The following is a 24,219-nucleotide window of genomic DNA, read 5'->3' as shown; positions in this document are numbered from 1 at the left end:
ACGTCCTGGTCTTTCCTCACTGAGGCTGCTGGGCAGAGTCAGGGCTTACAGGCAGGGAGGCAGGGCAGAGCAGGACTTGCCCCTCAGATGACCAGCGGGCACCAGGTCTTCCAGGACAGAGGAGGACAAAACTAGCCAGGAGAGAGACTGAAGCCCTACGAACATCGACATGTGGGTGCTTGGGCACTGCACTTGGGAACACCCTTGTGGAGCTGTTTCCTGTACCCCAAGGCAAAGTCAAGAAGCAGGAAACAGGGAGTCATGAATGCCACCGGCCAGAAGAAGTGGGGTGGAAGCCGGATCCTAGTAGATGAGGAGTCAGGGCGGATGTGAAGAGAGCAAATGGAGGCCAATCTTTTCAAATCTTTGGCTGTGAAAGGAAGGAGAGAAAGGGTGAAAGGATATGGAGGATGGGGGGACATGTGTGTGCGTGTTTGCAGGAAAGCCTAAGAAGGTCACCTCCTGAAGGTGAACAGTCTGCGAGGGAGACGTGGGAGATAGGAAAGGAATCAGTGTCCGCAGACAGGGAGGGGAGGGGGGGACCCAGACTCTAGGCAGCGAGGAGGGGCTGAGAGGAAAGACTAGAAAAAGCTACCTTGAAGCAGGTCTTCATGACCTCACAAAGCCGCACCCTTACCCCCAGGTTCTGGGAACTTTGAGTCAGTCCTGGCTGGGTCTCGTAGCAACCGGATGCAGGGGCCATGGCACTCTTAACACCCCAGGGAGTGAAAAAAGTCTTCCAATTTCAGGTGAAGAGAAAATGTGGCTTTTCTAAGGAAGTTTGCTCAGAGTGGTCTAACATTGCGTTGTGTGCGAAAAGCGGCCCCTCAATGGTGCGTCTTTGGACAAACACCTCGGGCATCACCGCTTTCCCAGCGTACCACTTCTGAGGCCTGCAGCGGGTGTGTGTGAGAGAGCAGGAATTCCCGGTCAAAGGCTCACCAGCCCTTCCAGGTCTTCAGGGCCGACAGGGACAGCCCATGATGTGGCAGAGTCCCTGGAGGGAAGGAGATGGACATGCAGACGCTGTGCCTGCCTCCACTCCAGGAGGCCCTGGAGGCCCACACGGCTGGTCACAGGGCCCTGTGAGATCTCTGGGTGGGGTGTGTGTGTGTGTGTGTGTGTGTGTGTGTGTGTGTGTGTGTGATGAGAGGGTCTGTTGCTCTCAGGCAGGGAGAGGGGCAGATTTCATCAGTTTCTCAGAACCAATTCTGAGGCTGAAAGGCATGACAAGAGGTCCTGTAGAGGATCCAATCCGAAGGACCTGGACCTCTCGGTCAGCTCTTTCCAGAACAGGGCTGTCCACAGGGGGTGTTGGCACTGTTGCTGACCTCAGGCAAGTGGGCCTCCTGCCAACTGTGTGCTCAGGTCAGCTTCGGACCCACAGCTACGAGCAGATGGGCAGGCACCAGGTGAAGGCTGCCCCTGGGGGCCCTCTGTCTCCACCTTGAGATGAGCTTTTAACCACCTTGTCTATATCTTCCAACGAGCTGTCCCGTCAGACACCAGCCCGGGGATCTGTGAGGGCTGCGGGAAGGGCTGCCTGCGTCAGGCAGCAGAGCGGTGCTGGTGGGAAAGGAGTCCCAGGAGGCTGAGGACCAGGCTGAGGGTCCCCCTCTGGTACCACGTCAGCCATCAGTCCCCGCATCCATGGTCACTCCAGGCAGAGCGTCCGCTCACCCCAGGGGAGCAATACTCCTGTATGCGTGGGTCTCCACTTCATGACACACCTTTTCTTACCCCCTCTTTTAAAGGCACTTGTTTCTCTAACATCTGTTGGTAACCTATAAGAACTTTTTGGAAGGGCCAGGCGTACTCTCAAGTAAAATGGATTCTTACTTACAGATAGGAAAAAAAAGTACCCGGATCAGTCTTTACCCACTAGCCTGCCAGGGTGCCTGCATTTTCACCCAGCAAGATGCATTCCTTCTTGCCTTACCACACCTCTTTTCAGTCATTCACACTTTAGTATGAATTTCATTATCAGATGACTAGCTCTGGGGGAGTTGTTGAGAGTGGGCTCAGAGAGAAGTCGGATTTTGTTTTAGGAAAGAGGAAGGGAGGGCCATCTTTCAAAACTTCAGGCCTGCTGGAGGTTTCCAAAACCACGGCTGCCATGGCCAGCACGAAAACTCTCAGAGGAACAAGCAGTACTCGAAAGAAGAATACATTCCCGGAAAGGGGAGGGAGAAAGCTGTCCAGAAATGAAAGCATTTCTGGTGTTCCCACCAGAACCCAGGTGTTCCCACATTCCCAATATTTTTCAGGATGGTGGGGAGCATGTGGGGTCCCCGGGACTGTTTTGCCTACTGAGGATGGCATCCTGATTCCTCAGTCTCACCCTCCACCCCTCACATCACGCCCTGCAGAAAGCAGCGGGTCGGGAGCACCTACGGAGACTGCTGAACTGGGAAGAGTTTGATGAACTGAGAGACTCCCGCAGAAGCATCCTGCTGGATACCCTCTATGAAAGCATCATTTTTGCTGTGGGCAAAGGCTTCCCGTGGGTGGAGGTGGCCAAAGTGGTCAAGTTCACAGAAGAGCTGCTCGAGGAAACCAAAGGTATGGGGCATCCATGGCACGAGTCAGATAGGCTTGTGGGGGGGGGGGTGGTAAGGGGACCGCACAGGACTCCCCCCCTGCTGTCCACTGCCCCAGGAGCCCTCTGAAGGGCCGGGAGCCCATTCCTTTTGTTCCCTGACATTTAGCCTCCTCACAGCGGGGCCCCTGTCCAGGCTTTCCAGAAAGTGGAACAAACAGAATGTTCTTGCTGAGTCTTTTCACGGGTCTCCCTGGCTGAAAATCTTGCACCACTCCTAACTGTTCACACAACAGACATTTACACTTTAGTGTGAATTTCATCATCAGATCAATACCTCTGGGGTAGCTTGTTGAGAAAAAGCCCAGAGGGAAGTCAAATTTTGTTTTAGGGAAGAGAGAGGAGGGATCATAATTCAGAATTTTTGTTTCATTTAGTTTTGTTTTTGCTGAACCTAAATCAAACATGTCACTCTAACACTTCAAACCCTTCATTGACTTCCCATTGCAGTCCTGAAAGACTGCAAATTGTTCCCAGTGTCAGGTTTTGCTCTGCTGCATGTCTTGGGGGAGTCCCTTGGGGGTATCAGCTTGCGGGCAGGCATGAGGGACCAGCAGGCAGGTAAGTTTACAGACGGAGCATCTACGGACGGATTAGAGAGGGAACCCCTGCCTATGTTGGGGCTTCAGGAGAAGAGGATGAGCATCTCTCACTGTCACTCTTTGGCACAAGGGGCTGTAGTCACATCTGTCAATGTCTTGGGCTGTGAGATGCAGATTCATTCATTAAGCAAAGATGTGGAGCCGCCCTTCTATGGCCCCCACAGTGATACTCAGTCAAGAGTCATCACTAGGTGCTAACACCAGCGGGCGAGTGCAGGATGAGAAACGGGGAATTTCCATACTTCCAAAGGAGCTCCCCACATCCTGACTGATCACAGGGAAAGGGAATACTTTTACAGTGAGGGAGCCTGGCAGACACCGCCTTAAACAAAAGCTCCCAGGAGGCATCCTCAGTAAGAGGATAGACACACAGAGACTCCTGTGGCACTTGGTAGGAGGCAGAAGAACCCACCATCCTTCTGTGATGGTTCCAGCAAAGACTCAGAACCTAATCTAATCACGAGGAAACATCACATTATGGACATTGAACTGAGTCCCTCTCCTGTAAGTTTCAAAAAACATTAAAGTCATGGGAGCCAAGGAAAGTCAGAGGAACAGTTTCAAACTGAAAGACATGGAGGAGATAGGGCCACTAAATGTGACATGTGGCCCCAGTTTGGGTCCTTTTGCTATAAAGGGTGTTACTGGGACTATTTGAAACACTTGAATGAGGTCTGGGGATTAGACAGTCGCGATATGTCAAAGATGATCTGATTCTGATTGTTGTGGTTACGAACGACCCCATGTTAGGAAATGCACGCGAAAAGATGGTGGGATGATGGAGTACCATGGGGGTCACTCTAAATAGATTGGAAAACTTTTCTTTGTACTATTTTTTTCCAGTTTTATTGCAATATAATTGACATGGAACATTGTATTAGTTTAGGGTGTACAACATAATGACTTGAGATATGTGTATATTGCAAAATGCCTCATTAAAAGTGTTTTTCTTCTGATGGGAAATTTGAAGGGTACTCTCTTAGCAAATTTCAAATACGCAATACAGTATGTCAACTCTAGTCCTATGCTGTTTATTACATCCCCAGAAGTTACTTATCACTGGAAGTTGATACCTTTTGACCAACTACACCCATTTCCCTCACAACCCCCACTCTTGTCTCTGGCAACCACCAATCTATTTTTGGTTTCCATGAGTTCCGTTTTTGTAGATTCCACATGTAAGTGAGATTATACAGTATTTGTCTTGGTCTTTGACTTCTTTCATTTAGCATAATACTCTCAAGGTTCATCATGTTGTTACACATGGCAGGATTTCCGTCTTTTTTTATGGCTGAATAATATTTGTGTGTGTGTGTTGTGTGTGTGTGTAAAATCACATTTCCATTCACTTATTGATGGACATATAGGTTGTTTCCATGTCTTGGCTATTCTAATAATGATGCAATGGACACGGGAGTGCAGATATCTCTTTGAGACAGTGATTTCATTATCTTTGGATAAATACCCAGAAGTGGGATTTCTGGATTATATGATAATTCCATTCTTTATTTTTTGAGGAACCTCCATACCATTTTCCACAGTGACTGAACCAAATCACATTCCTGTCAACAGTGCGGAAGGGTTCCCTTTTGTCTATATCCTTGCCAGTACTTGTTATCTCATCTTTTGATAACAGCCATTCTAACAGATGCGAGGTAACATCTCACTGTGGTTTTGATTTATATTCCCCTGATGATTAGTGATGTTGAGTGCCTTTTCACGTATCTGTTAACCATTTGAATATTTTCTTTGGGAAAATGTCTGTTCAGGTACTGTGTCCATTTTTCAATTGGATTACTTGAGTTTTGCTGTTGAGTTGTCTGAGTTTCTAATATATTTTGGATATTAACCCATTATCAGATATGGGGTTGCAAAAATTTTCTCCCATTCCACAGGGTGCCTTTTCATTTTGTTGATCATTTCTTTTGCTGTGGAGGAGCTTTTTTAGTGTGATGTAGTCCCATGTATTTATTTTTGCTTATGTTGCTCATGCTTTAGGTGTCACATCCAAAAAATAATTGTCAAGACCGTGTCAAGGAGCTTTTCCCCTGTTTTCTTCTAGGAGTTTTATGGCTTCAGGTTGTACTATTTTTTTCTTAACAGACTTTATTTTTTAGAGAAGTTTTAGGTTCACAGCAAAATAGAGCAAAAGATACAGAGATTTCCCATACACCCCCTGCCCCCCTCCGTAGGCACAGCCTCCCCCCTTATAAACATTCCCCTCCAGAGGGGTGCATTTCTTATAATTCATGGACCCACACTGACACGTCATTATCCCCCAGAGCCCACAGTTTACGTTAGGGTCACTCTTGGTGTTGTGCATTCTACGGGTTTGGACAAATGTACAATGACATGTATCCACCATGACAGTATCATACAGAGTAGTTTCACTTTCCTAAAAATCCCCTGTGCTTCATCTATTCATTTCTCCCCTGGCAACCGATGATCTTTTTCCTGTCTCAGTAGTTTTGCCTTTTTTCTGAATGTAGTTGGAATCATACAGTAAGTAGCCGCTTCAGCTTGGCTTCTTTCACTTAGTAATATGCATTTAAGTGTCCTTTGTGTCTTTTCATGGCTTGAGAGCTCATTTCTTTTTGGAGCTGAATAATATTCCATCGCCTTGATGTCCCACAGTTTATTTATCCATTCTCCGACAAAGGACACCTTGGTGCCCCAAGTTTGAGCAACTTATTGGACTAAAGCTCTAATAAATACTATCTGCATGCAAGTTTTCCAGTGAACATAAGTTTTCAACTCCTTTGGGTAAATATCAAGGAGCTCAGTTGCTGGATCATATATGGTGAGAGCATGTTCAGTTTTGTAAGGCGCTGCCAAGCTGTCTTCCAAAGTGGCCGCACCATTTTGCACCCCCACCAGCACTGAATGAGAGTTCCTGTTGCTCCACAGCCTCACCAGCGTTTGGTGCTGTCAGCGTTCTGGATTTTCATCATTCTGATAGGAGTGTAGTGGTGTTTCATTGTTTTCATTTGCATTTCCCTGATGACATATGATGTGAGGCTTCTTTTCTTGTACTTATCTGTATGTCTTCTTGGGTGTGGTGTCTGTTAAGGTCTTTGCCCATTTTAAAACCAGGCTGTTTTCTTAATGTTGAATTTTAAGAGTTGCTTGTATACAGTAGTCCCCCCTTGTCCACAGTTTTGCTTCCCACAGTTTCAATTTCCCGCTGCCAACGGTGGTCTAAAAATGTTAAATGGGAAATTACAGAAATAAACAGTTGCTGAGTTTCAAATTGCGCACCATTTTGAGTAGTGGGATGACATCTTGAGCTGTCCGTCTGTGTCCCAGCCAGGACGTGTATCACCACTTTGTTCCATGTGTCCATGCTGTACACACTCCCCACCACTGTTCACTTAGTAGCCGTCTCCGTTATCAGAGAGGCTGCAGGGGTATCGCAGGGCTGTGTGCAAGTCACCTCATGGGACCTGAGGCCTGGCATCTCCGTCGTCCCCAGAGCTCATCCACCCATCCCATCGGCAGCACCTCAACGGCCTCCCCTCATCACACCACTTTTTACCACTTCCTCATCCACTACCCTTTCTAACCCACTTCCATCTCTTGGCCAATCCACTGCCTTCAAATCTTGTACTTCTGCACCCATTCCCCAAAGAGTATAGTGATTTTTTTTTTCAGACACCAAGTAAATCCCATGACTCTTCTGCTTCAAGCTATTCAGTGTCCCCATCACACATTTTACGTGCACTTGGATCGACCTCTTTTTATTTCTTAAGCTGCCCATGCGCCCTTCAACTTCTCTTCAATAGGCTGCTTTTCCCTCCCAGCGGTCCCAGGCTGAAAGCTTGAGTCATTGCGCAAGGGCTGGTTTTAGAGATCCCGGGGAAATTTCATCCCCCCCCACAACTCCGCACACCCGCGGCCTTCCTGGCATCCCTCTGGGTCCCACACCCCGCTGCGCACAGCTACACATGGGTACCAGAGTTCAACCCGTCACCGGAGCTCTGCAGTGGCCCAGGGCCAGAACAAACATGGACAAGCGGGAAGAAGAACGTCAGCTCCAAGCAGGTGGGAACTCGGGCTCTTTCAAGTGTCTATCAGAGCCTTCCACCGGCCAAAGCCTTGAAAAACAGTCGATGATGATGCAAACCTAACTTCATACTGAGGAGATGAGATCGCACTGGAGCTGCCGGCGTTTCTGGTTATCGCACATCCTGCCAACACAGCCTGTCGGTGTCTTGTAGACTTCTAAAACCTTAGAGTTGGAAGGAAACTTCATGATCAGAAAACTTAACTCCCTCTCTGCAGGGAGCCCATCAGCCAGCCAATAAAGTTCTTCCAGCCTCTGTGGGCACCATCCAGGAAACGGGGAACATCCAGGAAACAGGGGAACAGAGGCATTTCATTCCTTTGTGCACCACTCTTGTTATTAGGAAATTCTTTTTAATATCTTCCTGCATCTGCCTTTTACACCTTTTACTTAACGTCTGTCCTCTAGACGCAGTGTGCAGGCCCTGGAGAGATTTAATGAGCTTTATCTAATGTGATTATCATGTCTTCACATTTAAACTAGCCATCCCCTCGTGCCTTTTATCGTTCTTAACACAGCGTCATTTCCATAGTCCCCCTCTCCGCAGCTCCCCACCACTGCCACCTTTCTTGCTGCCCTTCTCTGGGCGTACTTGTGTTTGTCAATATCATTCTTTAAATACAGCATCCAGATCCAAACACAACACATGCTGTGATTTGATCAGGGAAGCACTCAGGGATTTTATCATCTCCCCTGTCCTAGTGATGATATTCCTGTTAATATATCCTAAGGGTGCATTTACGTTATCAGCATCAAGGTTACATTGATTCATATTGGTCAGGCAGTCCCATATGGGAACCGTCTTTCCTGTCCTGCCCCTGTGCAATGGAGACTTTGAGGGTACATGTGGGACTTTACAATCATCCCCACTGATTCCATCTTGTCAATGTTGATCCATCTTTCCTTCCTCCTGACCGTTTAACTCTAGATCCTGGACCATCCAGCTTACAAGCTCTTCCTCTTACCTTTAAATCATCTCAAAATTTGTGAAGCATGGTTGGTATAAACACGGAGTAGAAAGGAATAGGCTCTTGCATGGGCTCCCCTTGCCTGGAATTCAGCTCCCTGAAAACAGAACCCATCAGGAGGCTCAGCACCCAAAGAGAAGAGTCAAATCCCAGTTCAGTTCCTTACTGGATGTGTGGTCCTGGGCAAGTCACATCACTTCTGAGCCTTGGTTACACATGTATATATGGGAAAGGCAAGAGCACCCACTTGCTAGGATTGTCTTAAAGATTAAATGAGCTAGTATGTGAAGCCCACAGCATGGCCCTTAGTGCCTGGTAAGTGCTCAGTGAGTGCTAGCTCTTATCTTTAGGAGGGAACCTCAGGGACAAAGAACTGGATTTCTGCAGTGCACCTCTGGGTACCTGCAGGCATGCTCCTGTGATGGCTGCCTCGTTCATCCTTCTCAGGCCCTGTTTCCATCAGGCCATCCTCCCTCCTTTTCTAGGCAGATCTGAATCCCTCCCCCAAAGGCCTACAATTGTACAAGGAAGGCCAACCATGAGGGGCTGGAACCTCTGGAGAGGACATCTACGCTTTTTCATTTTTGTCCCCTCTATCTGTTCTCTCAGTGCCAAACAATGCATGTGGCACACAGTGGGGGGAGGGGGAGTGCATGAAGAAATGAATGAATAAATGAATGAATGCATGAGTAGATTCTTGATGCTCATGGAGGCCATCTGTTCTGCATGCAGAGGAGGTTAGGGCGCTTGACTCATCCCAGGGTGACTCCCTTGAGGGTGGTGTGTCCAGGTGACGTGAGAGGCAGCACAGTGGAGTGATCAGACACCAAATGCTGCAGTCAGAAGATCTGGGTTTACATCCCATTCCCATCACTTGGTACCGTGTAACTTTGAAAGTGTTACTTTACCTCTCTGTGCCTTCATTTCTTCATCGCTAACATGAGGGCAATAATAATCTCAACGCATAGGGCCGTGTGGCAGGATTAAATGAGACAGGGCACACAAACATATTGCAAAGTGACAGGCACATTGTAAGGGTGCAGCAAACTTTAACTTCCATGTGCCCATCGTGCATGGAGCTGAGGAGGGATGAAGAGCAGATGCTGGCAGTCCAAGACGAGACGTTGTTACATTCTGCCCCTCGGGGGGCGGGCTGTCTGTACCCTTTCTTGTACCCTGACCCTGCAAGCAGGACTGAAGGTGGCTTCAAATCACAGGCCAGTAGAATGGAGGTCCAGGCTCCCTCCAGCCTGGCCCTTAATGGCCCACATGTGTGACCCACCCTTGAGCACACAGGTGAGGAGGCATCCCTGCCCAAGGCATCTATTCACTGCCCTTGTTAGGGATCCAGGAGGTAAGGGGCAGGAAGGGCTGGCAAAGACAGCAGGTCAGGTCTTTCCCATCTCACATCCCACCCTGCCCCTTCTCCTGGGCACATGTCCCACCTATCATAGGTGGTGATGTGCCGGATGCAGAGAGCCAGGGTGCCCTGGCCAGCCAGCTCACATTCAAGCTTCTGCTTCGGTTAAAGTCCACACTGGGCTGTCACTCATCTTGGAAGGTAGCTTCTCCAGGATTTTTTTTGTTGTTAATCTGGGGCTAAGGATGATTGAGCTTGCATACTAGATAACAAAGTTGGCAGACAGCGTTTAAGGAGAGTCATGTTTGCACAACAATGAATCAGAGCTCTGCCAGGACAGCTGACACCTCAGCTTATCTCTCCACCCAATCAGGCCTCGGACTGAGAGGGACAGGGTGGCTGGCTCACCAGGACACTCTGGTCTCCACCTGAGGCCAGAAGAAAGTTCTCTCATTGCACTTCCTCTGCCAGCCCCTAAGAACGCCATGGGTAGTTCCTTTCCCTCCTGTCTCTGTGGGCCTGAGGGTGAAGTCACCAGGCAAGGCACGGCAGGGCAGAGGCTGCCAGCTCCATCCTGGTGGGTAGAAGTCGCAAGAAGGAGAGAGCTGCTGGGCATATGGGGACCCTGAGGACTCCTCCTGGGCCTGGGGGAGCTGCAGAGATTCAGGGAACCCAGGAGGCTCTGCACTTCCGGTCTGTGACTGGCACATCGCAGCAGGGGGGCTAGAGAGGGGAAACAGCCTTCTCTGCCCCAGACTTCGCTCAGAAGGGAATGGAGGGCTGAAAGTGTACATGCCAGGGCAGAGCCGACACTTGCCCGGGACCCACGACCACTACTCATCTGCAGAGCTCCCTGCACCAGCCATCATTTCAGCCCCTTTGCAGCTTCTGCTTCTCGTTGTCATCATCTGGTGAGCACAGGCCTTTCTCTGATGCTCCACGTAGACGCCTGGGCTAGGAAGAACCCTTTCCTGCTGGCCTGGTCTCCAAACCCTGGGGGTGGGAAGAAGTGGGACTTGATGACTGGTCAGTGGAGGTATAAGGTGGTCAGGCCAATGTCCGGTGAAGTGTGTCACAGCTCTGGTATCTGCAGTTCCACCCTTGGCCACTGTGACAATCCAGGAAATGCCATCCAGGCAGCCAGCCTGCCCACCTCCAACAGCTTGAGGCCGGCAGCAGTCAATAACTCCCCTGAGTTTCCCTGCATGAGCTCTTCCTCCCAGCACCCTCATGGCCATGACCAGGTCTACCTGCCAGCCCCCAAATGCCCGCCCCACGTAGGGGAGTCTCCAGTAATTCAGGACCAGCCTGAACAGAGAGCAGGTTCACCTTCCCAGCGTGAACCTGATGCCGCTCAGACTAAACTCGCAGGAGAGGCCCTTGGAGGCAACTTCTTTGTTGATGAAGAGAGGCAGCTTCCACAGAGGCCACTGATTGAGACTTTGAGAGAGCCCTTGTTGGGGCAAATGGGCAACTGTCATCTCAGAGGGAACTCCCGGAGCCTGCTCAGGCTGCCACTACGAAGTACCACAAACTGGACAGTTTCAACAATAGAAATCTGTTTCCTCATACTTCTTTCTGGAGGCTGGAAGTCCAAGATCAAGGTGTCAGCAAGGTTGGTTTTTCTGAGGCCTCCCTCCTTGGTTTATAGATGGCCGTCTTCTCATTATGCCCCTGACGTGGTCTTCCCTCTGTGTGTATCTGTGTCCTAATCTCTTCTTATAAGGACACCAGTCCTATTGGATCAGCCCCCCCCCCCCAATGATCTCATTTAACCTTAATCACCTCTTTAAAGGCTCTATCTTTAAATACAGTCCATTGTGAGGTCCTGCGGGTTAGGACTTCAACATGTGAATTGGGGGTGTGTGAGGGGCAGACATCGTGTTAATTCAGCCCATAACACTGAATGAGGTCACAGCTCCCCAGGAAAGGCTGTGACACTTAGTAGACCAGAAATCAAAACTGTGCCTTAGAAACTCTCCCTGACCTTCCCAAGGGGCGGTATACCCTGCAGGGGGATGAAGAGCAAGGGCTTGCTCAGGCCTGGCATTTTCACACATAGCACTGTAATCTTCACTACAATCGTGCATCATAAGCATTATTTTAAAAAGGAAGGAGCTGAGACCCAGAGAGTTTAAGTATTAATAACTCGTACCAGGTCGCGCCTCTAGTAAGTGGGGTCAGGGTTTGAACCCAGGTCTGTCTGACTGCAGAGCACAAGCCTCACCATGCGACCTTCCAGCTTGCCTAGAGGGATCTGTACACTGGGCATCTCAAGGCCTGGAAGCACATAGCCCAGGAGAACACTCTGCAATAAGCAGAACATAGCTGTTGCCGTGCAGAAAGAGCTTAGAACCTGGAAGAACCAGGTGGAACCCCTGGGGGCTGGGTTCCTTAAGTGGGTCACCTGGAGTTACCCACAGTGTGAGCCTGGGATCCTGGCCCCCAGCAGGATGACTCCAGTGGGTGGGTGGTGCAGACCAGCTGAGAGAAAGAGCTACGCCCATTGGCTAATGTATTCTGGCCTGGAGGTGCCACCTGTGTGTGGGCAGAAGGTACCAGTGCTCTTGAGACCAGACCTCTGGCCTTTTGGAGTGACCCCATGCCTTGTCTCTAACTTTCCATACCTTTCCTCGGTCATTTGGACATGCTGGGTGGTCTAGGAGCCCCCCAACATCAAAGGAGACAAAGTACGGATGTGAAGTGCCACGTCCCTGAGACAGTGGGATGACTTAGTCATTTCCATCTCAGGGATGATGAGAAGGATGATGTAAAGATCCGAAGTCAGGGCTCGCCTCACCAACCTTGAGACACTCCAGATGTGGCTATCGGGAAATGTCAGCTCTGTGGAAATCACCATAGCTTCTTAGCGTCAAACGGGACCGAAGAGCTCACCTGATACAAGCTCCCCACCGTCAGCAGCACACACACCTCGTTCAGAAATCTTCTCTCCAGCTAAATGCCTCCTCTGTCCTCAAGACAAGACCTGCTCCGTTGATAAAGCTCTGGCTTCTAGAAAGTTCTTTCTGCTGCTGAACTGAAATCTGTCTCTCCGAGCCTTCTGCCTGATGGATCCTAGTCTGCCCTCGGCCCCTTCCGCCCCCCCCACCCCGAATCAGCTTAATCCTGCCCCACTCACTCAGCCATTCTGCAGCAAGCGTTGACAGAGCACTGTACTAAGGCATGGAGAACAGCGAATATCTACTCAGCAGTCACGATACGCTAAGCTCTCCACGTAGATCGGCTCATTTAATGTTCACAGCAATCTTGGGTGGGTGGGTACTACTGTCCCCATTTCACAATGCTACCACTGAGGTTCAGAGAAGTTAGGTAACTTGCAAATCATCGCATAGTAAAGAGCAGAACCAGCCTTAACCTTGAGACCTTCTGGCCCCAGAGTCTGTCCTTCCTGCCAAAGCGCTTTAGCATTCAGCATGCCAACTTCTTGAGAAACGGGGGCAAGGAACAGTGAGTAGTGCCTTTGCCAACCAGACAAGGCAGGGGACCACCGTGGGCAAAGAGAAGAGCTTGGGCAAAAGCCTGTGACAATCTTTAAAACGCATGATTCTGTGTTTGCCCTTTGAGTCCCAGGAAAGTAAACAGAGAGGAACTCTTTCAAAGGGCAACAAAGTCTTTTTAATCCTAGTGTTTGGGTAGACTTTTCCTTTAATGTGGTTATTGGTTCATCTTAAAAATCAAAATAAAAAACCTGGTGAACAGGAAAACAGTATGGCAGTTTCTCAATAGATTAAACATAGAATTGCCATATGAGCCAACAATTCCACTCCAGGGTATGTGTCCAAAAGAAAGTGAGAGCAGGGACTTGAAAAGATATTTGTATACCCATGTTCATAGCAGCGTTATTCACAATAGTCAAAAGGTGGAAGCAACCCAAGGGTCCATCAACAATGAATAGATAAACAAAATGTGGTACGTCCATGCAATGGAATATTATTCGATCTTTAAAAGGGAGGAAATTCGGACACATGCTACAATATGGATGATCCTCAAGGACATTGTGTTAAGTGAAATAAGCCAGTCATCGGATCCTTGGTCCTGAGGTCACTGCCCTGCGACCGGGCAGCTTCACCTCCAGCTAGCTTGGACCTCCTCTGGCCAATCCTAGGTGGTGCTGATAAGGTCGCAGGGATGTTACTGGCCTCCCTCCCCAGGTGGGGAGTCAGACCAAACCGGGCCATCCCTTCTCCTGTCCCTGCAGCTCACGAGGGAGCTCTGCCACTGGACACCCGGGAGGGGGGTGTTCCCAAAAGAACTGCTTGTTCCGCAGCAGAAGGAGGGGAGGCCAGCAGCCCAAGCAGCCCAGGCAGGCAGGAGTCACGGGAGGTGGTCTCAAGCAGAGGCAGAGAGCTCTCAGGCTCCCACCTGAGATTTCTGCCTGTCCCCAGGGCCAGCCCTCAGCAGAGCATCCACAGAGCAAACTGCTCGGAACAGAACCAGACGCACATCTCCTGACCTAGCTTATCCTTTCCCTGGGCAGGCAGCACTCCAGCCCACCTTTCTCAGCCATGTCTGACCTACCAAGAAGCCACAGGGCCACAGGGGCAATGATGAAAAACAGCAGCAATCCCTTCCCCACGCCGCTAGTGGTGACAGGTCCTGAATCACAAGACCCCTGGGCTGGCGCTCAGGGCCTGACTTCCCCACAGTGAGCTGCGGGCAAGTTTGCCTTCCTTTCCCTGGGCTTCAGTTTCCCACCTGCAGAATGACAGGACTAGACCAGCTCAATAGTTGCCAAAATACGCTCCTTGGTCCCAAGAGATTATTTGCCTCAAATAAACTTGAGGAACATTGCATATACTCAACTTTTTTTGGCCCTTTGCTGAGCCCATTAGCGAAGTAAGGGCTCTGTTTAATTTCTCTTGATCCAATATATTTTCAAGGTCTCTGGCCATGGAGCATTCACTGGTATGTAATTATTATTGTAGAACATCCTTTGGAAAACTGTGACTGAGAGGGTTGGGGGCTCCTTCTGGTGTCAACCTCCAAGGGTCTACAAAGAAAGCCCAAAGCCACTTGGAGCTGGATGGCAGAAAGGGACCTCCCTGGGTCAGGCTGGGCTTTGAATTTTGGCTCTGTCACTCACCAGCTGTGTGCCTTTGAGCAAATCCCCTGACCTCTTTGAGCCTCAGTTTCTCTCTTGATTAAACTCAGGATGGTGACTACACGTGCCTCACAGAGCTAAGGGGGGTTGGGTGGGGTCTGACCCAGGGTGTGCCGGGCAGTGAGAGCTCCCTAAAGGAGAGTCCTCTGAGCTGTCACTGTCATTGGCCCCTCGGGGTAAATGAGTTTGGCAGAACTTTCCTGAGAGCAGAAAGGTGGGCAGGGGACAGCGTTCAGGACACAGGATGGGGGGCAGCGGGTGGAGGGAGGTGGAGGTACAGGCCCTGTGCTTTCATCTGCTTCCCACCACCCCGGGTAGGTGCTCAGGCATTTGGTAATCCAACCAGGCTGCAGCCTGACTTGGTTCCTCCCCTGGGAGCCAAGGCGGGGGCAACCAAACTGGTTTGTCAGGGGCACCACTGGCACCTGGATCATCCCCCTCACGCCCACCCTGGAGGAGCAGCCCCCCTGCCTGGACTTGGTGTATCTCCTTGCTCTCTCCTCGCCCAGACCCACATGTGCGGGGCAGTGGGAGGCAGCCCAGAGCACCTGGTCCAAACCCAGTGCCTTTTTGCCCTGATTCTGGAGTGTCTGATGTTGTCAATTCACCCCCGCTCTTCTCTGTTCATGGCCCTCCTCCTCCACTCCTGTGCCTGCATCCCCGCGCAGGTGCTGGCCTCCAGGGGCTTGGGGACCATCTTCAGGAAGTTCTCAGCAGCCAATGCAAATGAGGGCCACTCCCTGTTATTGAAGAGCCACTTTACAGGTACAGATCTGTCCGTCCTGGCAGCCAGAGCTTTCTCCCTGAGACTTAATCCTCGGCTTCCTGAGTCATCGGGACTTCTCAATCCATAATAAATAGAGAGTGGTTTGGGGGCCAGGAAAATGTGTCTCATGAGCCAGCTTGGGACGAGGTTTGCTGAAAACCAGACCTGGTAGAGTGTCTTGGGGCTGAAAGTTAGAATTCAGCCCAGCGGCTCCTTTCCTGTTGATGCAGGACAAGGTCCACACTTGTATTTTATGAGCTCTAGGCTGAGGCCATAGCTCATGCCCATAGTAGGGCCTCTTCCAGGCAGCTGGTCGCACGTGCACAAACTTACTGAGGGTGCTTAGCACAGCTGGGCTTGCAGACTTCTTGGTTCAAACCTAGGCTGTGTGTGTGCCTGCTGAGTGAGTAGAGAACATCAAGGGCTGGCCTTGGCAATGAGGCAGTCATGGCCCCCATGTGTGGAGGATGCCAGTGACCTAGCCCCATGCATTGCCAGGCCAGGCTGGGAGGGGAACGGGGCATCTTCCAGTAGTTCAGCTCTTAGGAGCCCAGAGAAGATGCGATGACTCACCTCACAAAGGTGACACACAGTCACCTCTACACAGGCCTGGAGTCCAGCTTTGATTATCAGAAACCAGCGACCTTGCCTTGCTCCCCCACCCTCTGGGATTCTTTTACTGGTCGTCCTGCCATCCTCTCACCACCACCATCCTTCTGAAATACCCATCTGACCTCTCACTTCTCGTCTTAACACCTCTGAACAGTTCAATAGCTCTCGGCTGCAATTCTTAACTTTCCATTCAGGAATTTGATGATTGTCTCTATGCGTACTCTCTCCAGAAACACATGTGCATGCAAAATTCTGGATGCAATTCCACCAGGTCCCAGTGGGGCCTGAAGCCCATCCTCAGATGTCCTCCGGTTCCATGAATTCCAGCTTCTGTGCTGAAGTCCAGCTTTTTAATGTGGCTTACACATGCACGCTTGCCTTTTGCACACTGAAGACCTCACGCCCTCTGTTCCCCAGGCCTGTCCCCCAGACTCCAGCTTCGCCTCCCAGAAGCTGTGAGCCATGTGGATCCGTGCACACGCCCTCCACTTGCCTCCAGCCTTTATCCCTTCTTTCCCTCCTTTGGGAATGTCATTTCTACCAAACTCACCCTCATTCTTGGCCCCAGTATCCTTTCTGCAGGAAACCTTGCCGGGCTCGCAGCTCCAGCGTCCCAGGTCAGGGCGCCTCCCCCATCTGAGCACCTACCCGGTCTCTTGGCATTTCCCCTTCCTCCTCTCTGTACTTGGTTGTCCAGTTTTGCCCTCTGCCTAGGTACTCACTTGCATGTTTCCTTTAGAGGAGTTCTCAACTACTGTTCCGGGATTATGTAATGTAGGTGAGCACCATTAGAAAGAGAGAGACTGTAGATTGTGTCATTGTCAACCACCTCTCTCCAAAAGCAAAAAGGAATAGAACAAAATGGCCACCAAACCTGAGCAGCACGAAGCTCACACATGTACAGGAAGGGAGCCGGCAGCCATGTCACAGGTAAGGGGAGCAGGGTCCTGAGGGCAGGTGCCACATGACAAGGTCACTCGGCAGAGCAGGGCATTTGGGATCTTTGGCACCATCCTTCTGCTATTGGTCATTTGGTGATTCAATGGCTCCTGTGTGTTAATGTCTGAGTTCTTTGCCTTAGTTCAGCTCATAACTCTGATCAAATTTCCCAAGCCAGCCCCCAGCTTGCAAACCCCGGAATTTGCACTTCCTTTTTTGAGATGTGTGTGTGAGTGTGTGTGTGTGTGTGTGTGTGTATAGTGGAGGCTCTGTATTTTTGGAAAGCTCTGAATGAGTCTGGTTCATAGGGCTCCTGCTGGCTGTGGGCCCCTCCCCACCATCAACCTTGGACATGGGTTCATGGGTGAAGAGGTCCCCAGGATCAGCCACCTAGCTGGCTTGTTTCCCAGCACAAGGCCAAGGAATGCAGAGGTCGCTGTCCCAATGCCGGCTGGGTCTCCGTGACACAGGTGAGAAGCTGTGAGAATCAAATGAGAACATGGGGAGGAAAGTGCATTGCACATTGCAGCATGCCAAAGCAGCATCTCAACCTTTTACTTGTCGTTGTTGTTTACCTTAGGAGCCATTTAAAAAAAGAAATTTTTGTGTGTGTGATTCCCCCACCCCCAGCTTCATTGAGGTGTCACTGACAAATAATTTGTCAATAATTCACAAAAAAATATTTCAGGTGTATAACATTTTGATATACCGATACATTGTAAAATGATTGCCACGGTCGGGCTAATTAACATCTATCACCACACATAGTTCCCACGTTTATTTGTAGTGACAATATTTAAGATCGACTCTCTTAGCAAATCCCAAGTATTCAAAACAGTATTATTAGCTACAGGCACTATGCTGCACAGCAGAGCTCCAGAACTTGCTCGTCCTGCAGAACTGGAACTCGGTACCCTTGACCAACATCTCTTCATTTCCCCTTCCCCACAGCCCTTGGCAACCATCATTCTGCTCTCTGCTTCTCTGAGTTCCCCTTTTTGAGATTCCACACATAAGTGAGGTCATGCAGTATTTGTCTTCTTCGTTTCAATTAGCATGATGGCCTCCAGGTCCATCCACGTTGCCACAAATGACAGGGTTTCCTTCTTTTTTAAGGCTGAATAACATTCCACGGTGTGTGTGTGTGTGTGTGTGTGTGTGTGTGTGTGTGTGTGTGTGACAATTTCTTTATCCATTCATCCATCAACAACACTTAGATTGTTTCCACATCTTGGCTATTACGAATAATGCTGCAGTGAACATGGGGTCCAGATATCTGTTTAAGATGCTGATTTCATTTCCTTTGGAGATATACTCAGAAATGGGATTGCTGGATTATATTAAGGAACCATTTTAGACACTTTTCCTTAATTGCCCACCCCTATCAAATTGTAATACCACAGTTTGCATATCTGCTTACATGCTGTATGTGTACAATATCTGCTTTATACACATATAAATCTTGCTCTTTGTATTCGATTTAGTGATAAAGATTACTAAATACAATTTTTAAGTTAAATTAAAAATTTTAAAGTTTATCAACATCTAATTTAACATTATAACTGTAGTTTATGAGAAACTTTTACTGTAATTTATGTACTTACCTAAATTGTCATTGTCAAATTACATATGCAAAGAAGCACTTTATACAAAGTTGGACAATTAAGTTCACAAAATTGTTACAATAATGTGGCTAACCTTTTTTTTATATCAGAGGGATTATTCATTATGAATTTGTACCAACTGGACAAATAGTTAACCAAGTTCACTATTTAGAAGTACTGAAAAGGCTGCATCAGAAAGTTAGACGACCTGAACTTTTCGCCAACAATTCATGGCTCTTGCATCATGACAATGCACCAGCTCACGTGGCACTGTCTGTGAGGGAGTGTTTAGCCAGTAAACAAATAATTGTATTGGAACACCCTCCCTACTCACCTGATCTGGCCCCCAATGACTTCTTTCTTTACCCAAAGATAAAGGAAATATGAAAAGGAAGACATTTTGATGACATTTGGGACATCAAAGGTAATACAACGACAGCTCTGATGGCCATTCCAGAAAAAGAGTTCCAAAATTGCTTTGAAGGGTGGACTAGGTGCTGGTGTCAGTGCGTACCTTCCCCAGGGAAGTACTTCGAAGGTGACTGTTGATATTCAGCAGTGAGGTATGTAGCACTTTTTCTAGGATGAGTTCGCGAACTTAATTGTCCAACCTTGTATAAATACATAATAGCAAGACAATCAAATCTTATACATTCAAAGCTGTCAGTTTTCCAGTAAAACAATTGATAAAACTAATTTCTTAAAAATTATTTTCAGTACACTTAACCTTCAACTTTTGCTTGATATGGCAAAAGAACTAATTTATAGGGGGCGTGGGGTGGGGTGGTCCAGGAGGTCTCTGTGAGAAGGTGGCCCTCCTGAGGGTGAAGAGTGAGTCCTGTGTAGAGAAGGCCATCCTAGGCTGAGGCCAGTGTGTCGGGAGCCAGGGACCGGCAGGGGTGGGGGTGGGGGTGGGGACACCAAGTCAGAAGGAAGGAATGAATAAGCCGCTGTCGGATTTAGGCTTCCATAGTGTTAGGGACACTGCCCTCAGAGCTGATCCTTCCATGATTTACACAGTATCTGCCTAACTCTGTGACAGAAATCTCCAGTATTATAGTTGCCTGGACATCTGTCTCTCCAATCATCTCATGCTCCACTCTTATCAGAATCCCTTTTTCATACCCTCACCTCCCTCCCAAAGGATCTGACGTGGAAACCGTATAAATCACAGCTGAAGTAAGGCTTTAAAACAAGAGTTAGAAGTCAAAATATAGATAAGGAGTTGGGATCATCATATAAGAAAAAAAAAAGGGGGGGGGATAATGTAAGTTATTACATAAAATTGGCTTTGAGCTTCCAGGAAACCAAAGTAAAAAGGGAAATATGATACACTCCATAGCTCCCAAACGCTAGCTGGTAGGACATGGGTTCTGGGGTCAAAGTGCCTGGGTGCAGAGCCTATATTGATGAGCTATCCATGCAGTTCACCCTGGTTCACACCAGATGCCCGGCCCCTCTGTGCCCACAGGCTGCTCCATCACTGAGGCGGTGACAATCCTAGGCAACAAGCTCCGAGATTACCAGGGGCAGTTCAACACCACCCACCTGCTGGCCCTCTGCGACTACTTCCACAATACCTTCATCCGCCACTACAAACTCTACCAGTATGTCCTGGGCCAGGACCAGGAAGTCAACCTGACTGTGGACCACCTGGAGGTATGCGCACCGCCCCAGCCCCTCCCGCTGGCCCAGGGCATGGACAAGGCCTTGTGGAAGCACGAGCAGCAGGTGGCCGAGCTCAGTATGGCTGAGGTGCAGAAACGCACCAGTCTGATGCTTGTGAAGGAGACGCTGCACCTGGAGGCGGAGCACATGCTGCAGAAGAAGTTCTCAGAGGTGCCAGCACAGCAGAGCGCGGTTCTGAAGAGAGAGGTAAGGCTGGGCCCGCCAGACAGCAGGCTGCTCACCTGCCTCGTGCAAACCCCTGTCCCTACCAAGAGAACGTCCAGGCTGGAGTCAGACCCGCAGATGAGACCCCATTGTCTGCACACATAGGAGGGGGCAGAAAAGGACAGAGTCACTGAGCCTCTGCCATAGGCTTTTCATGTATGTTTCACCAGCATCCCTGTGAGGGATAATTCATGTCCCCATTTTAGTGATGAGACAACTGAGGTTTTAGAGAATTTCATCAACTCGTCCAAGGCCACCAAGCTAGCATATGGTAGAGTTTAGATTTGGACTGAGGCCTGGCTGACCTCTAAATCCAAGTTCCTTCCACTACATCATCAATGAGTGACAGATTCCACCAAGAAAGACCCTAGGCTCTGAACCACCACAAATTCTCTCAGTGCCCTTTGTCTGCCTACAGAGCCACATCCTGGGGGCCATGATGAAAGAAGGGCCATGGGGGACAGCTCAGGGTGGGTGATGTGATGAGGTGGGCAAAGGAGTGGGGCTAGGGTCCGGGGCAGTCCTAGAGGAGTCTGGTGTGTGGACCTAAGAAACTGGGCTGTCCTCTTGACAAGACCTCTGGGGCTCCAGGATCCACCGTGCCCAGTGGTCAGCTCTTCAATACATGGTGACTAGCTTGGCCCAGGGCAGCCAGCTTCTTGAGGGACTGGCAGAGTCTCAACTTGCGTTTTAATGATACATATTGGTAGGCACTGACGTCATCATTGTTATATCACCTTTGAACACAGAAACATGAGCATGTGTATATACGTGTATGCATGTTGCAGGGGGAAGGGTTGGGAGTCACAGGGCCTGTTAATTCCAAGAGGGTTTTGGTTTCTGAATTGTCAGCCAAGGAGTGAACGGCTCTGGAAAGTATTCCTTTAAATACATGTAAAACACTGGAAAAAATCTCTGAAGAATGATTAACACGAGAGAATGAATGATACTCTTCTAAGGTTAAGTTTCCCAGATAAACAGTGCCTTAGGCTGCCACATAATCTCAGTGCATTAAGATGTCCGGCAGGAACCCAGCAGAACTCAAGCAATAACCTGTCTCCATCCCTTCCAGGGACCTTGTTCTAGAATGTATGGGCAAGGTCAGGGTAGGAGAGGTACCTCCTGTCTCGATCCTGTCCCCCACCCCGACACAGCTGTTCCTCCCCGTCCTCCCAGCTCCTCTGTGGGCCTTCATCACTTTGCTGCTAGTCCATGCCTGGTGGATTGTGGGCTAGAGTCCTCCCCACTGTGTGCTCCTGGTGGTGTGCCTGAACTGGGGACCTCAACACCATGGAATAAACATGGTGCGTCCTCATGGAGCATAATCCTTCCCAAGGATGTAGGGGAAGACATGATTTTTATGTAAAAAACCAAGGATACATTCTAAGGCAAATGTAATGAGATTTTCAGGTGAAATATGAGATCTCAAAGAAATGTCTTCTAGGCAATTGGATACTCTAGGTATGTCCTCTAACACCCCCAGGGCAAACATGAACTCTCTTCTGCTGTTTGGTTGCTTGAGCAGAGAACTTGGAGAAACTCAATTACACAGTTCATGTCTCCAGGATTCCATGATTCCAGGATTCCAGGATCCTGACTGAGATGACAGAGGGGGTCCCCTGTTGAACATGGCAGATACTGACTGGCTGGTTGGGGGGGGCACACCCACTTCTGAGCAATTTCCCATCCCCTCTAAAAAAGCTACTAGACCTTTGAGGTGTGACAATGAGATGAGGGCAAGAAGGGAAGAAAGGGGGTGGGGGTGATATCCAAATGGAGCTTGCATTGACCAGAATGTAGGGGCTTTGGGGCTGGTCTCTAGGCCCAGAACAATGTTAACAATAAATGGCACATTCAAACAGGGTGATTGCCACAGTTGTCCTGAAGGAAGAAGGAAAGAAGTAATTACTAGAACCCCAAAACAGAGATATAGCTATGGGAGAGGTCACGAGAAAGAAGGTGTGGCTGTAGATAGAGCATCGTAGCCATGGCCAACCCACAGCTGGTCGGACGGAAAGTGAGAGACCTCATTCTCCTCCCATGTTCAGATCTCCTGCCAGGACCTCCCACTGCAGGAACTCAACCAAAAGCTAGAGGTCAAGGTAGCAAGTCGATACTGCCCTTATAAGTCAGCCTCTCAGGGCATAGAGTAGGGTGGAGAAAGGTGGAGAGGAGACCTGGAGGGGAGGAATGGAAGGTCCTAGCACACAGTAAAAGGAAGTGGCTAGTTGAGAGTTGGATCCTGTAGAAAAACTCTATCTGCAGATGGTCTTAACCTTCTCCAGAGCCCTGTTCCACCAGCCACGTTCCTTTTCTTCCAGGAGTTAGAAAATCTCATTAACGAGGCCATTCACATCCAGATTGAATGCCTGAAAAAGCTGCTACAGTATGAGATACAGATAACTTTCGATATTTTGAACCTGAAATTTCAGAAGAAGATTTTAAATCTCAACGCTCCTGTCCCTTTCCCACTCTCAATCACTGGCCAGCCAGGCCAAGACGAATCTCTCAAGTTCAACAAAGCAACCAAAGGAAAGAAAGCAAAAGCCAAGAGGTAGGAGGCCCCTGGTGTCCATTGTCTAAAGACTGAGGAAAAGACATTGACGATTATGAAAGTATTATGTGATGTTCTCAGTATCCAATAGATCAGAGATTTCTAGCGATTAAAAGAAAGAACACATCATCTTATCTCTTTCTTCTTTCTGGAAATCATCTTCTGCCACCTGAAAATTTAACTCAAATGGATTTTCCCCGCATGGTGGAAGAAGGCCGTTCTTCTCTGCTAAGCACAGAGCTTTGTGCCCAGTGGGCAGCAAACATCACTTGTTGACTAAGCCTGAGCTTAGACGCTGAAGACAGAACTACCACCTGTGGGTTGAAGCAGGTAAGAGTGAGGGTGAACCAGATACCAGGAAGGACTACCAGCTGATGCAGTGATCCTGTTGCTAGCATGGGGAGAACGGGTCTTGGGATTCTGGTGTCTTTCTGAGATTTGTACCACAGGCTGGAGAGCATGTGGCCTGCTCTGCATGTGCTGGCCCCCCCCTAGAGGACCTAGAGCTGCGTGCCTCTGGAAAACTCTTCCTTCTGGGAGACTCTACACTGTTTAGACTGAGGCAGGGGAGCAAGTGTGGTCTTAGAGGTCAGCAGCTCTACCACGGGTCTACTGTGTGACCTTGCCCATGTCCATTCGGTCTCTGGGCCCCAGCTCTCTCTTCTGTTGAGTGGGGAAATTGCTAGCTAGTATCTGAGATCCTCCTCCCACTCTAACATCCTAGGAAAGAGATGAAGCAAGGTTTGCTATTCCCATTTATCAAGGAATTCAAAGTTCAAGGAGGTGTGGAGTATTTCCTCAAAGTCACGCAGTGAGGCAGTGAAAGAACCAGGACTAGAAGTCAGGCTTCTGGGTTCTTATTTCTGCGCTCTTTCCCCTGCAGCATTGTGCCTTCTGCAAACAACCACACAAATCCTATAGTTGTTGGCTCATTGCAGCCATTTAGTTGACAGGTGACTGTGGCCCTGAGGTCAGAGCAGAAAGGACAGTGCCACTTGCTGCCTCTTCCCAGGCCAACGACCTGCTCTGTCACCTCTGCCGTCTGCCCCATGCTCCTTGCTCACGATGGGATGGGCCATAATGCAGCTCTCCCTGTCGTTGTCACGTCCATCTCTCCATGGGCACAGACGCCTTCTA

The 24,219-nt window shown here is 49.3% G+C and overlaps 1 protein-coding gene across 1 annotated transcript; it reads left to right on the top strand.

Moving 5' to 3' along the window:
• The first annotated feature begins 701 nt into the window (after positions 1 to 701).
• Positions 702 to 23,086, top strand: C15H8orf74 (chromosome 15 C8orf74 homolog). The gene is made up of 4 exons (XM_019733102.3): positions 702 to 749; positions 2,370 to 2,562; positions 20,107 to 20,510; positions 22,850 to 23,086. The coding sequence occupies exons 1-4, from the start codon at positions 702 to 704 to the stop codon at positions 23,084 to 23,086; spliced, it is 882 nt and encodes a 293-aa protein (XP_019588661.3).
• The last annotated feature ends 1,133 nt before the right edge of the window (positions 23,087 to 24,219 follow it).

This window comes from Rhinolophus sinicus, chromosome 15 (genome assembly GCF_057876585.1).
Source record: "Rhinolophus sinicus isolate RSI-liver-muscle chromosome 15, RSI-T2T, whole genome shotgun sequence".
NCBI lineage: Eukaryota > Metazoa > Chordata > Mammalia > Chiroptera > Rhinolophidae > Rhinolophus > Rhinolophus sinicus.
Note: the sequence above shows the minus strand (reverse complement) of the source record. Positions and strands in the feature narration are given on the sequence as shown.

Bases quoted from the DNA above. Each gene is read 5' to 3' on its own strand.
- C15H8orf74 (XM_019733102.3), top strand. From the start codon at position 702: ATGGCACTCTTAACACCCCAGGGAGTGAAAAAAGTCTTCCAATTTCAG. The intron at 750-2,369 runs GTGAAGAGAAAA...CACGCCCTGCAG, and splicing joins AAAAAGTCTTCCAATTTCAG to AAAGCAGCGGGTCGGGAGCA. The intron at 20,511-22,849 runs GTAAGGCTGGGC...CTTTTCTTCCAG, and splicing joins GCGCGGTTCTGAAGAGAGAG to GAGTTAGAAAATCTCATTAA.